The sequence below is a fragment of the Geotrypetes seraphini genome, chromosome 2 (genome assembly GCF_902459505.1).
Source record: "Geotrypetes seraphini chromosome 2, aGeoSer1.1, whole genome shotgun sequence".
In the NCBI taxonomy this organism is placed as follows: Eukaryota; Metazoa; Chordata; class Amphibia; order Gymnophiona; family Dermophiidae; genus Geotrypetes; species Geotrypetes seraphini.
In genome coordinates this window covers 443,567,310-443,581,976 of record NC_047085.1, presented here as the reverse complement: position 1 = coordinate 443,581,976, position 14,667 = coordinate 443,567,310, and the positions used below count along the sequence as shown (strand labels likewise).

General features: G+C 43.1%; 1 protein-coding gene across 9 annotated transcripts in view; it reads left to right on the top strand.

Annotated features, from left to right (window-relative positions):
- MKX (mohawk homeobox) overlaps positions 1–14,667 on the top strand; it is a 149,423-nt gene that overhangs the window by 95,778 nt on the left and 38,978 nt on the right. For 7 of the 9 annotated variants that reach the window (XM_033931423.1, XM_033931424.1, XM_033931428.1 and 4 more), the window contains exon 6: positions 1,623–1,664. The exons of the other annotated variants lie outside the window; for them this stretch is intronic. In XM_033931423.1, coding sequence (XP_033787314.1) covers positions 1,623–1,664 — 42 coding nt within the window. The remainder of the gene's footprint in view (positions 1–1,622; positions 1,665–14,667) is intronic. 9 annotated transcript variants of the gene reach the window in all.

Genomic DNA, 14,667 nt, shown 5'->3' with positions numbered 1-14,667 from the left:
GGTAAATATGGCAAGCAAAGCATTCCAGACTAGTTCTTTTAACAACAATTATATAACAAAAGCATAACTATTAGTAGCAAACATCTAATTCTTTCCTAGTGAAACAATAGTTTATCCTAATAAAACAAAATGAAAAGCGAAATCTAGATAACCACATACCATTGGTCTGATCTTACCTCTGGAACAAAGGAACCATGTCTATCTGGTCCCTGAACTACCGTGTTTTCCCGAAAATAAGACCTATCCCGAAAATAAGTGCTAGTTAAGATCGACCCCTGAAGCCCCTCCCGATTCGCTGATGTCACTGATGTCATCACTGATGCGGCACAAGGAAGGCCGCAAAGCAGCCCGTTCAGAGTGCTGCTGCTGCCGCTGTTTATGGAGGCCTCGAAGGTATGTTATGTCAATCTCACAGTGGGAGGGTCGGCGGAGTTCTGCTGCACAGGGGGATGGGAGAGAGGGATAGAAAGATGCTGCACAAGGGGATGGGTGAGAGGAGAGGAAGGATGCTGCACTATGGGGGGGGGAGAAAGGAAAGGGAGAATTGGGGTGGAGGAGAGGAAGGGAGAGATGATTGTTGGGTCCAAAAAATGTATTAGGGCTTATTTTCGGGGAAACACAGTATAGGAGACAGCAACCTTTCCTACCCTTATTGTGCCTTCTGGGCTTTGCTCCAGAGACCTTCAGTTCCAGGCTGGATGGTTGGCTATCTTCCTATCACAGACTCCAACTGATCTTCCTTATCAGGGAAGTGTGAGGCAGCAGCAGCTACAATATTCCATTGACACCAGTTCCAACAATGGTTCCACTGACACTGTCCTGTTGCCATGGGACAGTGGTACCCTGTCATTAAACTTTACAATCCATCCTTTTAACCTGTTGGCAGTAACAATAATGGTCTGAGATATTATCACACTTGGGGATTGATATTCAATATGATTTAACCAGTCAGAAACTGCTCCTGGCCAGTTAAACTGCCTGTTCAGGACTAACCGGTTGATTTCAGTGGTACTTAACCAGTTAGTGCTGCTGAAAATAACCGATTGGTGCCAAACTCAAAACCAGCTACTTTAGGGGCATTCTGGGGATGGCATCAGCACTTAGCCGGTTAATTGCTGATATTCAGAACTTAACCATCTAGGTCCCTCCTCGAGGGCCGCACTCCAGTCGGGTTTTCAGGATTTCAGCAATGAGTATACATGAGATCTATTTGCATGCACTGCTTTCGTTGTATGCTAATAGATCTCATGCATATTCATTGGGGAAATCCTGAAACCCCAACTGGATTGCGGCCCTCAAGGAGGGACTTTGACACCCCTGATCTAGGTTAAGCGCATAAAAAGGATTGCATAAAAGTCAGTTCTGTCTGTATGCAGTAACCCGTAGCTAGTTAAGTGATGAATATCACACTTAAGTTATGTGTTAGCTGGAAATTCAGTGCCAGTGCCCAAACATTGCCCACCATTGAATTTCTGGGTTTAGCGCTGGTGGCGGTCAGCAAAATGCTGATCACTTCCCGATGATTATCGGGCCCTTACTTTCTCGTATATTATTCTTTCCAATACAGACAGCATATTTGTCTACCGTTCTACTCAACTAGATCCCTCTCCTTTCTTCTCCAGGTCAAAGACACACACAGAGACAATACAGATATGCACATACAGGTTTGGAAAGAATTTCATAAGCCTCACTCTGCATGCTTTACTCACTTGTTTGATATTTCGTTGTTCTCTCATGTCTAAACTGTAGAATGTATTGTATAGATCACTGAAACTAGCTCATACTTAATGCATTTTGAATTGTAATTTTTAGAAAGCAGAATGTGAAAAATGTTCAAGGGAGTGAAGACTTTGGCAAAAAAAAATAACCCCACACTGTACTTGTTATAGTATTTCCAAATAATTGCTCTTTATGAATCTTGCATCTTCGTCTGCTATTTGTAACATATTATTACTTTGATTGTGTGTCAGTGGATAAAAATGTGTTAGCTTTGTGAAAACTGACATAGCATGAGCTGTATAGGCAGCTTGCCACCCCACTACCCCCACCTCCTTGTCCTATTGCCAGGCTTCCATATACAGACCAGGAGACAGCAACTGGTGGAAGCAAAGTGCTGCAGCTTTCTTTATTTAAAAATCATCATTATGCACTTTTCTGCAGCAATATTTGTCTGAGACAACCCAAACTTCTTGGATTTTGGAAGCTAAGCAGGGCTAGCTCTGGATGGAGGAAGAATGATTACTATGGTCTACTGAATATATTAGTTAAGCTGTACAATATTCTGCAAAGCTAGGTTAGAGGTACAATAGTGGGCCGGTGATCATCAAATCTTTCACACTCAGAAATTTTGTGGATGAAGCCAAAATCTGCAATAGAGTCGGCACCCCTGATGATGTGGAAAACATGAAAAAGGAACTCATAACATAAACTCAGCACTCTACCCACCTAACTTTCATTCAACGTTCTTGTACTCTGATTGATAATCTTATTGTAAACCATATAGAATCCTAGTCGAAACTTGTGGTATAGAGGAAAAATGTATGGTATGGTAAGGACCTAGTGAAGCTTGAAGAATGGTCTGAAATTTGGCAACTAAGATTTAATGCTAAGAAATTCAAGGTCAAGCATTTAGGCTGAAAAACTCGAGAGAACAGTACAGTTTAGAGGATGAAGAAGAACTTCTGTGCATGAAAGAGGCGTGGGACTTGGGTATTACAATATGTGATAATCTTAAGGTTGCCAAACAGGTTGAAAAGGTAATGGCAAAAAAATAGAAGGATGCTAGGGTGCATAGAGAGAGGTATGGCCAGTAGGCAAAAGATTGATATAAGACTCCTTATATAAGACTCTGGTGAGACTTCATTTAGAATATTGTGTGCAATTCTGGAGGCCACACCTTCAAAAAGATATAAAAAAAGATGGAGTCGGTCCAGAGGAAGACTGCTAAAATGGTTAATGGTCTTCATCATAAGGCGTATGGGGACAGACTTAAAGATCTCAATATGTATAATTTGGAGGAAAGGCGGGAGAGGGGAGATATGTTGGAGATGTTTAAATACCTACATGGCATAAATGCACATGAGGTGAGTCTCCAGAATGAGAGGGCATAGGATGAAGTTAAGAGACTCAGGAGTAATCTAAGGAATTTTTTTTTTTTTTTTTTTTTTACAGAAAGGGTGGTAGATGTGTGGAATAGTTTCCTGGTGGAGACAAAGACTGTGTCTGAATTCAAGAAAGTGTGGGACGGGCACGTGGGATCTCTTAGGGAGAGGAGGAGATAGTGAATGCTGCAGATGGGCAGACTGGATGGGCCATTTGGCCTTTATCTGCTATCATGTTTCTATGTACTTTAGCATATTCTGATACAATTGCAAATTACACTAGAATAACTGAAACTGAGAAACAGAGAAAAATGAAGGCATATAAAGACCATATGGCCTATCTAATCTGCCCAACCAAGCCATCTACTATCCCTTCCTCTCCCTTAGAGATCCAGCATACTTGTCCCAAGGTTTCTTGTATTCAGATATACTTTTTGTCTCCACCACCAACACTGGGAGGCCGTTCCATGCATTCATTACCCTTTCTGTGAGAAAGTATTTTCTGAGGTTACTTCTGAGGTGATCCCCTTTCGCCTTCATCCTATACCCTTTCATTTCAGAGTTTCCTTTAAATTGAAAGAGATTCACCTCATGTGTATTAATGTCATAAAGGTATTTAAATGTCTCTATCATCTCTCTCATCTCCTGCCTTTTCTCCAAAGTACACATATGCTTTATGTCTGTCCCCATATGCTTTATGTTGAACATCACTAACCATTTTAGTAGCCAACCTCTGAATCAGATTAGGCTCAGTACAAATTATGTAAGTCACCAGAGTCCCTGGTTCATTTTGAAATGCTACTGCTCCTTTATTTTCTCAGCTTGGTCGCAATATACCTAAACTAAACTAAACTAAATCTTGGGTTTATATACCGCATCATCTCCACAAGTGGAGCTCGACACGGTTTACATGGTTTGGGTATGAACGGAACTCCAATGGAATTATAAAGTAATCAGAAGAGAGTTAGGTGTAAGAGTACCAGGAAGGGGACGGGGTTACATTTTGGAGAAGAGCCAGGTCTTCAGATGCTTACGGAATAGTGGAAGGGAGCTCAAGTTGCGGAGAGGGGAAGAGAGACTATTCCAGAGCTGAGCGATTCTGAAGGGGAGGGAGGACCCAAGTTTACCAACGAGGGAGATGCCTTTTAAGGAGGGGTAGGATAATTTTAGTGTTTGTGTGGATCTAGTGGAAATTGGATTTGAAGAATTCCAGGATAGAGGAATGAGAGGAGGAAGGATGCCGTGGAGGATCTTGAAGGTTAGGCAGGCGCATTTAAAACCTTTAATACCTCCAATAAAGATCTTCATAATGCTTCTTCCTTTCTTAGTTTTTGTAAATTGTTAAAAACTTGGCTATTTTTAACAATGTTTTAATTAATGTTTGTTTTTTTCTCAAACTACATCGTTATGGAGCTGTACGTGCACTATATTTTGAATTACCAATTGTTATTTGTAAACCACTTTGATGCCAAAACATAAGTACAATATATAAAATCAATAAATCCAATTTAATCTGATCAGTTCTTTAATGGCAGTCTGCTATGTAAACCTAGTTACAGCATGGCCTGTTTTATCCAAGACCATATGTACTCGCATTCAATGATTTACCTGTCAACACTTTTAGTTGTGCAATTTAAAACAGATGGCACCTGATTGAACAGATTGCTTATTTAAGATTTTGCTGCCTACCAATGGTCTCAGCAGCACCACTTAAGGTTATTTTGGTCACTCTTAATCTTCCCATTGAAACTAGGCTTTAATCCAAGCCATGGAGACTCTGATCCCTCCCTTTGATTGTTGCAACAATGTCCTTCCCCTTGGTTTTCTTCCTTCCCATGAGTACAAGGGTTAAATGGCTTGAGGAAGTATGCTTCTGAAGAAGACAGACTGCTAGGAAAGCAGGAAAATTTGAAGAAATCCTAGTCACATCCCCCTTGCTTTCTGATTAGTATGGGAACTATCACTGCTTTAACACTCATAGTGCTTACTACTTACGAACTTACCACATCTCTATCCATTTCAGAAATATATTTTTAACAAGACAGAACATTACATAAACATAGAAAATTACAGCAGCATGGTTTAAAGGAGAAGTGAAAGAGAATATAAGAGCCAAAAGAACCTTTCAAAAAAATGGTAAAAGGGTCCAAATGAACAAAATAAGAACCATAAACAATATAAGCACTGGCGAGTTTGAGGCAAAGTATTGATAAAGACAGCTAAAAGAGAATATGAAGAGAAACTTGCCACAGAAGCAAAAACTGTAGTAATTTTTTAAGGTAAATTAGAACCAGAAAGCCTATGAGGGATTCTGTGGGATTATTAGACCATCAAGGAGCAAAAGGGGCACTCGGGGATTATAAGGCCTTAGTGGAAAGACTGAATGTATTCTGTGCTTCAGTCTTTATGAAAGGGTGACAATGCAGAGAACTTAAAAGATATCTTGGTGATCCTGGAAGATGGGCCGAGCCAAATCAACAATTTAAAGAGTAGTAAATCACTGGAACTGGACGGTATTCACCCCAGGGTACTAGAAGAACTCAAATATGAAATTGCTGATCTGCTGTTAGTGATATGTAACCTATCGTTAAAATTGTCCTTAGTACCTGAAGAATGAAGGGTAACCAATTTTACTGTAATGCCAAATTTTTTTTTTTTAAAGGGTTCCAGGAATGATCCAGGAAATTACAGACCAGTAAACCTGACTTCTGTGCTGGGTAAAATAGTGGAAACTATTATAAAGAATAAAATTACTGAGTACATAGACAAACATGGTTTAATGGGATAGAATCAGCATGGATCCAGCTAAGGGAAGCAACGCCTCGCCAATTTCTTCCATTTCTTTGAATGTGTGAATAAACATGTGGATAAAAGTGAGATGGTTTATGTAGTGTATCTAGATTTTAAGACAACTTTTGACAAAGTCCCTCATGAGAGACTCCTGTGAAAATTAAAAAGTCATGGATGTTCTGTTGTGGATTAGGAATTGGTTATTGAACAGAAAACAGAAAATAGGGTTAAATGGCCATTTTTCTTAGTGGAGGAGGGTGAATAGTGGAGTGCCACAGGAATCTCTACTGGAACCGGAGCTTGGAATGACAAACGAGGCAATAAATTAGAAGATGACACATAACTATTCAAAGTAGTTAGAACACATGTGGACTGTGGAAAATTGCAGGAAGACCTTAGGAAATTGGAAGGCTGGGCATCCAAATGGAAGAAGAAATTCTTGTAATGTAGACAAATACAAAGTGATGCATATTGGAAACAATAATCCCAATCATAGGTAATTGATGCTAGGGTCCATCTTAGGGGGTCAGCATCCAAGAAAAAGATCTAGGTGTCATTGTAGACAATACGCTGAAAACTGCTGCCAGTATGCAGTGGCCAAAAACAAACAAGATGCTAGGAATTATTAGAAAAGGGATGGAAAATACAATAAAAAATATTATACCTCTGTATCACTCCATGGTGCAAACTCACCTTAAGTATTACCTTCAATTTGGTTGTTGTATCTCAAAAAAGATATAACAGAATTAGAAAAGGTTCAAAGAAGAACAACCAAAATGACAAAGGGCATGGAACTCCTTTCATATGAGGAAAAGCTAAAGAGGTTAGGGATCTTTAGCTTGGCAAAGAAATGGCTGAGGGGAGATATTGATAGAGGTCTACAAAATCCTAAGTGGTTTAGAATGGGTAAAAATAAATTGATTTTTACTCTTTCAAAAAGTACAAAGACTAGGGGACACTAAATAAAGCTACATGGTAATACTTTTAAAATGAATTGGAGGAACTATTTTCTCATTCAATGAATAGTTAAGCTTTGGAACTCATTGTCAGAGGACAGCAGTTAGCGTAGCTGGATTTTAAAAAGGTTTGGACAGGTTCCTGGAGGAAAAATCCATAGTCAACTATTGAGACAGACATGGGGGAAGCCACTTATTTCCCTGGATTGGTAGCATGGAATGTTGCTACTATTTGGGATTCTGCCAGGTACTTGTGACCTGGATTGGCTACTGTTAGAAACAGGATATTGGGCTAGATAGACCATTGGTGTGACATGACTAGTCTTATGTTCTTATACAAAGCAGAAGGTACAATTAGCCTATTTTCCCCCACCTTCTGCAATCCTGCATACTTTATACCTCCTCTGATTTTATCTTTACTTCCCTACCTTTAAGCATCCTCTGAGCTTGTCTCATGTTTTCTTGAATTGAATTACCTTTTTATCCTACCACCTCCATGATGATGCTGTTCCAGGCATCTGCCATACCTTTTGTAAGGAAACATTTACTTGCCTTGCTCTTGACCCTGCCCTATCCGTCTGCACATAATGATTGTTTGTTCAAGTGTTTCCTTTGTATTTTCCAGTGTTTAAGCACTGAAATCTTCAAAAGCAACATTTCTCGAACACCACTAGGTAAAACTCATTTTTGAAAAGGTGCTGAGTTAAAACAGAAGTGGAGAAACCTATTGGCAGACACCATCTAGAATCCAGTAGAGTCTGGAATATGTTTTCTCAACTGTTGGATCATCAGGCATCCCAAAAGACGAGGATCGACGACATTAGAACAGAGAATTGACTGACCACACATTTCCAACATTTTTCATAACAAATAAGTCAGTTGTGTTTTAACACACACACCTCAGATTTCAGCTTAGAAGCAGAAGGTCTGCAATTTTCTAGCAGCTAGCCATTGATGTTTTTGGATACCTGCCATGCTGATGTAAATTCAAGGCATGCTGTAAAGCTTCCATGTTAAAGAATTTAAGGCAGTTCTTATTTTAGATAAGCTTTAACAGAAGTGTTGATTTGGAAACAAATGCTTAAATCATATATTCAAAAATGATGTATGGTGGGGTTGCAGAAACAAAAATGTAGTGCATGATGTGGCTCTGTGGATTGCTGCTACTCTGTAATTAGGACTTGGGCAAAAACAAAATATTTTATACAGAAGTTCAGTCTGGTAACCACCTTCCTTCTATGAATTGAGCCAAAATACTATTTGGAAAGGTCCGTTCTGAATAGAATTTACAAGTAGAAACAGTTTTCATAATATATTATACTAAAATGGGTCATGGGGGAGGGGAAATTCTATAACATAAGCATGAACAGTTATACACCTATTATGTGTGTAGACATGGCATGTGTATAAATGTCAGAAATAGAGAATGGCACGGTGACAAAATTCATCACTGTTCCCATCCCTGGTGATAACCGTGGGAAACCATCCCCATGTCATTCTTTTTTATTTAAATAATTTTTATTGATAATGCAACCAAAATCACAGCAAGCAACAAAGGTGATAAGACAAAGTCATACAAAAACTGTGCAAACAATCCAGGAATGGCAACTGTAAAGAAAGTAAGACAGCAAAGCCCGGTCCACTAACACAAGATCCATGGGAAACAAGGGTACAATAGCAGAGCCTGGGGCGTGCCCTATAGTACAGCAAACAATGGGGCAGTTACTCCCTGGAGACCTAGCCAAAGCTGCAATAACAATTTTTAGTAGAAAGAACAGACCCTACTCACATCCAACTCAACTAGCCACACCATATAATCCCCACAGATCCCCACACGTACTCCATCCAAACACACACCAATCACACCGGCTTGAGAGTAGGTAGCCAGCAGGAGATTCCCAAGAGCCAGCCGATCAAGAGCTCGGTTGATCCACGGAGTCAGTCCCCACAGCCTCCCCAGGAATGTCCTCCACAAAGACACATAAAGGCATGTATCAATAGAGAATGCAGTCCTGTAGGTATGGATTTCAAAAGTGGCCATCTCTGTCATCAGTTGCAGCCAATGTGGAAAGGAAGCCGGCGTTTGCTCCACCCAATGCCTGAGCAACAGCTTCTTCACCAACAGGAGTGCAGTGTACACAAACTTCCTGAGTGGGAGAGTAAAGCCCCCAGCTAGTAATTCCCTCTGATCTCCCAACAACAGCAGACTATAGTGTCAGGGAACCTGGCGCCCCACCAAGTCATCTAGAAAGGGGAGAACCTGAAGCCATATGGCCACATGAGAGCATTCCAAAAACATGTGAACGAGGGTGCCCTTGGCCTTCTGGCAATGTGAGCAGGTGGCATCATCCCACAAGCCCATAATCTGACCCCTAGCTCTAGAGATATATGCACGGTGCAGGATCTTAAATTGCATTTCTCTAAGGTCTGTGGAACCCACTAAAAGAGAGAGATTAGCAAAGAGCTCCAAAAATTGGGCTCTGTGAAAGTTGACTGTGAGGTCCCGGGACCACTGACCAACCACCCTGTCCAGATATAGGGCCTTAGAAGCAAGCTTAAGAATTCCGTACCAGGTGGCTAACCAGTTCAACTGGGGAGGGACCAGCACCAATTGAGTGTCTAAACTGCCTAAAGACCACTGGGCCCCCCACTGGCAAACCAGGGAGAAATAATAATGTCTGATTTGTAAATTGTGTAGCCGGGAGCTCCCAAGTGGCCTGTAATTGAGAGAAAGTGGGGGAACCCCCAGACCCCCCCTCTGCAAGGTGCCACAGACTGACACAGCCCCGGGACTCCCACTGCTGGAATCTCGAGATACCCATCCCCGGAGGGAAAGCCACATTGCCCACCAAAGGGAGGAATAGGGATGCCTGAGGGGAACACAGTTGCTGCCTCCGCCACCACCTCCAAGCCAGTCGAAAAGGTTTCAGAAAGTGGAACCGAGGACTGGCCATGGACACCGCCTGCAGGGACTCATGCAATAGAGATAAAAAGGAATGTGGCGCACACCACGCAGACATCCACCCACTAGGCAAAAATATATAGCTGCCCGTAATCCCCTCGTGTATAAATCACAACAGCGAAGCAACATTATATAGGCAAATGTCCAGGAGATTCAATCCGCCCCACTGCTTATCCAACTTTAAAGTAGCATAACTAATGCAGGCCGCCTTGTTGCGCCAGATGAAGGAGAGAAGAAGAGATTTAAATGCCCTCTCATCTTTAAGAGTGATCCAGAGAGGAAATGTTTGCAGAGGATATAAGAGTTTAGGCAAGAGGATCATCTTGAACAAAGCCACCCAACCCCAGAGGGAAAGCGGTAGGTCCTTCCATTTAATACAGAGTTTCCAGATAGCCTCAGTGTGATGAAGGACATTGTTTTGATACATGAGTTTAGGTTGAACGCTCAAATAGACCCCCAGGTATCGCATCGATTTCCTCACTGGAGGAATAGATAAGTCATCATGCAAGCGCTCGTGCCGCGCAGAAGCCAAAGGGAGTAATTCAGATTTGGCACAGTTAACGCAAAGGCCAGATATAGTCCCAAAGGCCTGCACAATATCGAGGGTCCGCAATAAATGTAAAGGAGCCTGTTCTAAATATAAAAGGATGTCGCCAGCAAACAGATTGAGGCGGCTCTCCCTGGTGCCAATCTTGATGCCCTGAATGATAGGATCCGATCTAGTTTTGACCGCTAAGTGATCGATTGCAAGGAGAAAAATAAGCAGGGACAACGGGCAACCCTGACACGTGCCCCGTTCCAACAGGAAGGAAGGGGTAAGGTGACTATTAACAAGAAGCTGAGCCTTGGGGAAAAAATAAAGACTGCGCACCCACTCCAAGAAGGCACCCCCCAGCCCGTATTGCCCCATGACCCAGAAAAGGTATGATCAGGATATATTATCAAAAGCCTTTTCCATGTCTGGGCCCACGATAGCTGGTGTGCTACCTCCCCCGCGAGTAAATAGCCATCAAGGCTCTAGTTAGATTCATATTTGCCAGGAATGAAGCTCACTTGATCCTCGTGGATGAGGAAGTGCAGAAAGGCATTCAAGCGTTTGGCCAGCAGGGCTGGCAACAACTTTGCGTCCTGGTTAAGGAGTGATATGGGCCACAAGAGAGGCATCCTTGCCCGGTTTGGGAAGGAGTACGACATGGCCATATTATACCTGTCCAGGCCCCTCTGGGAGTGCAGCGTATTATAAGCCGCACTCAGGGAAGGTGCAATGATATCTGACAAAATCTTGTAATATTCAGGCCCATAGCCATCGGGTCCCAGGGATTTGGTAAGCTTAAGCCCTTTAATACCAATCTCCACCTCGTGTCGTGTAATAGGTGCGTTCAAACTCTGAATCTGATCAGGCTGAATCCTAGGGAGTAAGACATCCCAGAAAAACGTATCACGATTCATCTCTGTATAGGGCTTAAGGGCATACAAATCTTTATAGTAATTCACAAATTGTTGGTGGATATGGGCTTCGGTTGTGTGGGTATGACCATGCAAATCAGTGATAGACGTAATCACCTGGCGTTTACGATATGGATGGACGAGTCGGGCCACTAAGCTGCCCGCCTTCCCATCCCATCTGTGAAGTCTAGCGGCAAAAAATAAATATCCTGTTTGGTGCGGGCCACAAGAATAGCGTCAACCTGGAGACGAAGCTCCCGCAGTCGGGATCGATCCGCGTCCAAAGGCTACCCTGGTGGCATCTGCGTAGTTGTTGCAGCTCCCCAGACAACCCCTGCAGGTCTGCCTCCTGCTTCCTTTTTCTTCTCGCAATATAGGCTATAATAAAACCCCGTATGACCACTTTCGAGGCCTCCCAAAAGAGGCCGGGTTCGAGATCCGGTGCATAATTAGTGCCGTAATAATCCTGCCATTGAGCACGCAAATACTTATGAAAAGCCAGATCCTTGTATAAGTAGCAAGGGAAACGCCAGATCCACTCAGAGGGGTCCGCCGTTATTTGAAGGGATAACACCACTAGAGAATGATCGGACAGCGGGATCTCCAAAATATCTACAGCATCCACCACAGGCAAGAGTCAGGGAGAAAGAAGGAGATAATCTAGCCGCGTATATAGATTGTGTGGGTTGGAGATATAAGTATGTTCTGTTGGATGGAGCAACCGCCATATATCCAGAAACCCAAGTTGGGTCAAAAAATAATAGCTGTCCAACGAGGAAGTTATAAAAAGTTTATGGAGGTCTGGGAGCCATTAACAAATTCTTGTAAGGATTAATTATAATTGAGTAATTAATAATTTATTTCTCTCCTTTTGATTATTGAAGTTTAAGGGGGAGAGGAGGGAAGATTTTATATGTATAAAATTATATAATTATATTGGAAGAAGGATGGGAGGGCGAAGTTATAGTTTGATTTCAGTGAATGTATGAGTAATAAGTATTATTATAGTGTATATGATTGTATAATGAATTACTTGTTGAAAGTTTTAAAATGAATAAAGAGATTAAAAAATAAAAATTAACTCCCTTACCATTGTGGTCCCGCGGAAAACGTTTCGGTGATGCACAGTCCAGGGTGGGATAAGCTGTGATATTGAAGTCCCCACCCATGACTATTTGGTATCCCGGGTGCTGTGCCAGCCTCACCAACAGTCCTGAAAAAATGATGACTATAAACATTGGGGGCATATACATTACAAAGTAGCAGTCTGTGGCCCCAGAGCTCCCCGAGGACTATCACAAATCTACCCTCTTTGTACTGAATAACTTTATGCATATGAAAGGGAAGTTGCTTGTGGATCAAAAAAGTCACACCCCCATTGATGGCTGCTATAGGAGGAGTAATAATATGAATAACAAAGAAATAAGCAAGTTGTCAAAGTATGTCAGCACCAGAAATGTCCATCTCTGGGGACCCCAGGCCCAGCGCCGACGTAAAGGTGGGGATACCAGGTATAATCCCGGGCAGGACTATCAGGGGGCGAAAGCCCCCTAGCAGATATCCCGAGTCCAACAGGCTCCATTCAGCGCCGTGAAGAAAGCCACAAGAGCATAGGCCCACCAGTGAAGGTCTCAAAGTACCCAGCAAGAGAAGGTCCTGTGTCCAAGCTCTCAGCACCCCTGGCCCGGTAGCCACAAGCGAGGTTAGGCTTAGGGAAATCCCGGCTGTACAGGAGCACAGCAGCGTTCAGGCTCAGGAAGCTAGAGTCCCCGGGAGGTAGCCCTCCTCACGGAGCAGGCAATTTCTCCAGAAACGCCTGAATTTCCACCGGGATATCCAGTAGGACAGATCTGTTGTTATAGTGAATACAGACCTTGGCAGGGTATTGCAATGCAAATTTGATTCCACATGAGTGTAGTTGTGAGCAGTAAGGGGCCAACGCCCTTCGGTGCTCAGAAAGCTTGACTGAAAAGTCCTGGACGAGCAGGATGGTAATGCCTTTATAAGCTAGGATTATCTGCTGCTGGTACGCTTCCAGTATTCTAGCCTTATCGGCATAGTTCAAGAAGCGGGCAATCATGGGCCTAGGTCGTGCCCCCTCTGCTCTCAGCGCTCTGATCTGATGAACCCTCTCCACATGCACTGGGCTCAGGGATGAAGCTAGCCCTAAGGTCTGTGGTAGCCATGTCGCCCCCAAGTCCCCCAGTTTGGCATCTCGGGCCACCTCTGGCAAGCCGATGAGGCAAAGATTTTTTCAGCGGCTGCGATTTTCAGCATCTTCTGCCCAGTTTTCAAGTGCCTTCACCTGGGTCTCCAGAGAAGTGAGGCACCGGTCCGCTGTCTTCGTTCGATCTTCTTGTGCTGAAATGCGGTCCTTTGCCTATTGCAGGCACGCTGCGTGCCCTGCGATGGTGTCTTTCACTTCCTCTAAAATGGAGTGGAGCTTAGAGAATTTTTCATCAAGCAGCTGTGTGAGATGGCGAACAGAGACCTGCATGTTCTCCTCTTTCGAGGGCGTGGTGTTCGGAGTCGGGCTGGAGGCCGCCATGGTGGAAGGCTTTGCGGGCTTGTCTTTTTCAGGCCGCGTGGACTTAATGGGCATAACTGCCACAAATCGCCGACATTAGTTACGAAGGACCCCCCAGTCGGAAGCCAAGGCAATCCAGGTAAGTTGTATGCCAGTTTTAGATGATAAATGGTGCTGACAAGCGTGAAATTAGGGGGTTAAGGCAGGAAAAGAGTGGAGCTCGAGCAGGAGACATCTGGTCAGAGCCTTGCCATCACGTGACACCCCTCCCCCCCATCATTCTTTAAGGAGAGAGCGAAGAATCAGAGTTTGAATGGGCACAACCACTGACCCTCAAGCCTTGCATTGAAGAATGCTGGTGAAGGAGGTCTGAGGTTGACAAGAGACACTAAAGAATGACACGGGATAGTTAGAACATAAGACCATAAGCCGTTGCCATACTGGGATAGACCGAAGATTCATCAAGCCCAGTATCCTGTTTCCAACAGAGGCCAACCCAGGTCCCAAGTACCTGGCAGAAGCATAAATAATAACAACATTCCAGAGCTGAGATTGTGATGTCATAATGCCTCATTCCACCATTGCCTATGAGTCAAACTCATCAGTGATATCACAATGGCTTCATTATCTTATACTTGGCTCACATAAGAATCAGAGAATGAATGGGCACAACCATAGACCCTCAAGCCTTGCATTGAAGAATGCTGGTGTAGAAGGATTGAGGTTGAGATAGACAGACACTAAAGAATGACGACGAGAACGGTGATGAATTTTGCCACCGTGTCATTCTCTAGTTAGAAATACACTTAAACACTTAGAGAGAAATTCTATAAACAGTGCCTAAACTTCGGCACCAGTAGGAGCCCTACCAGCGCCTAAGTTAAT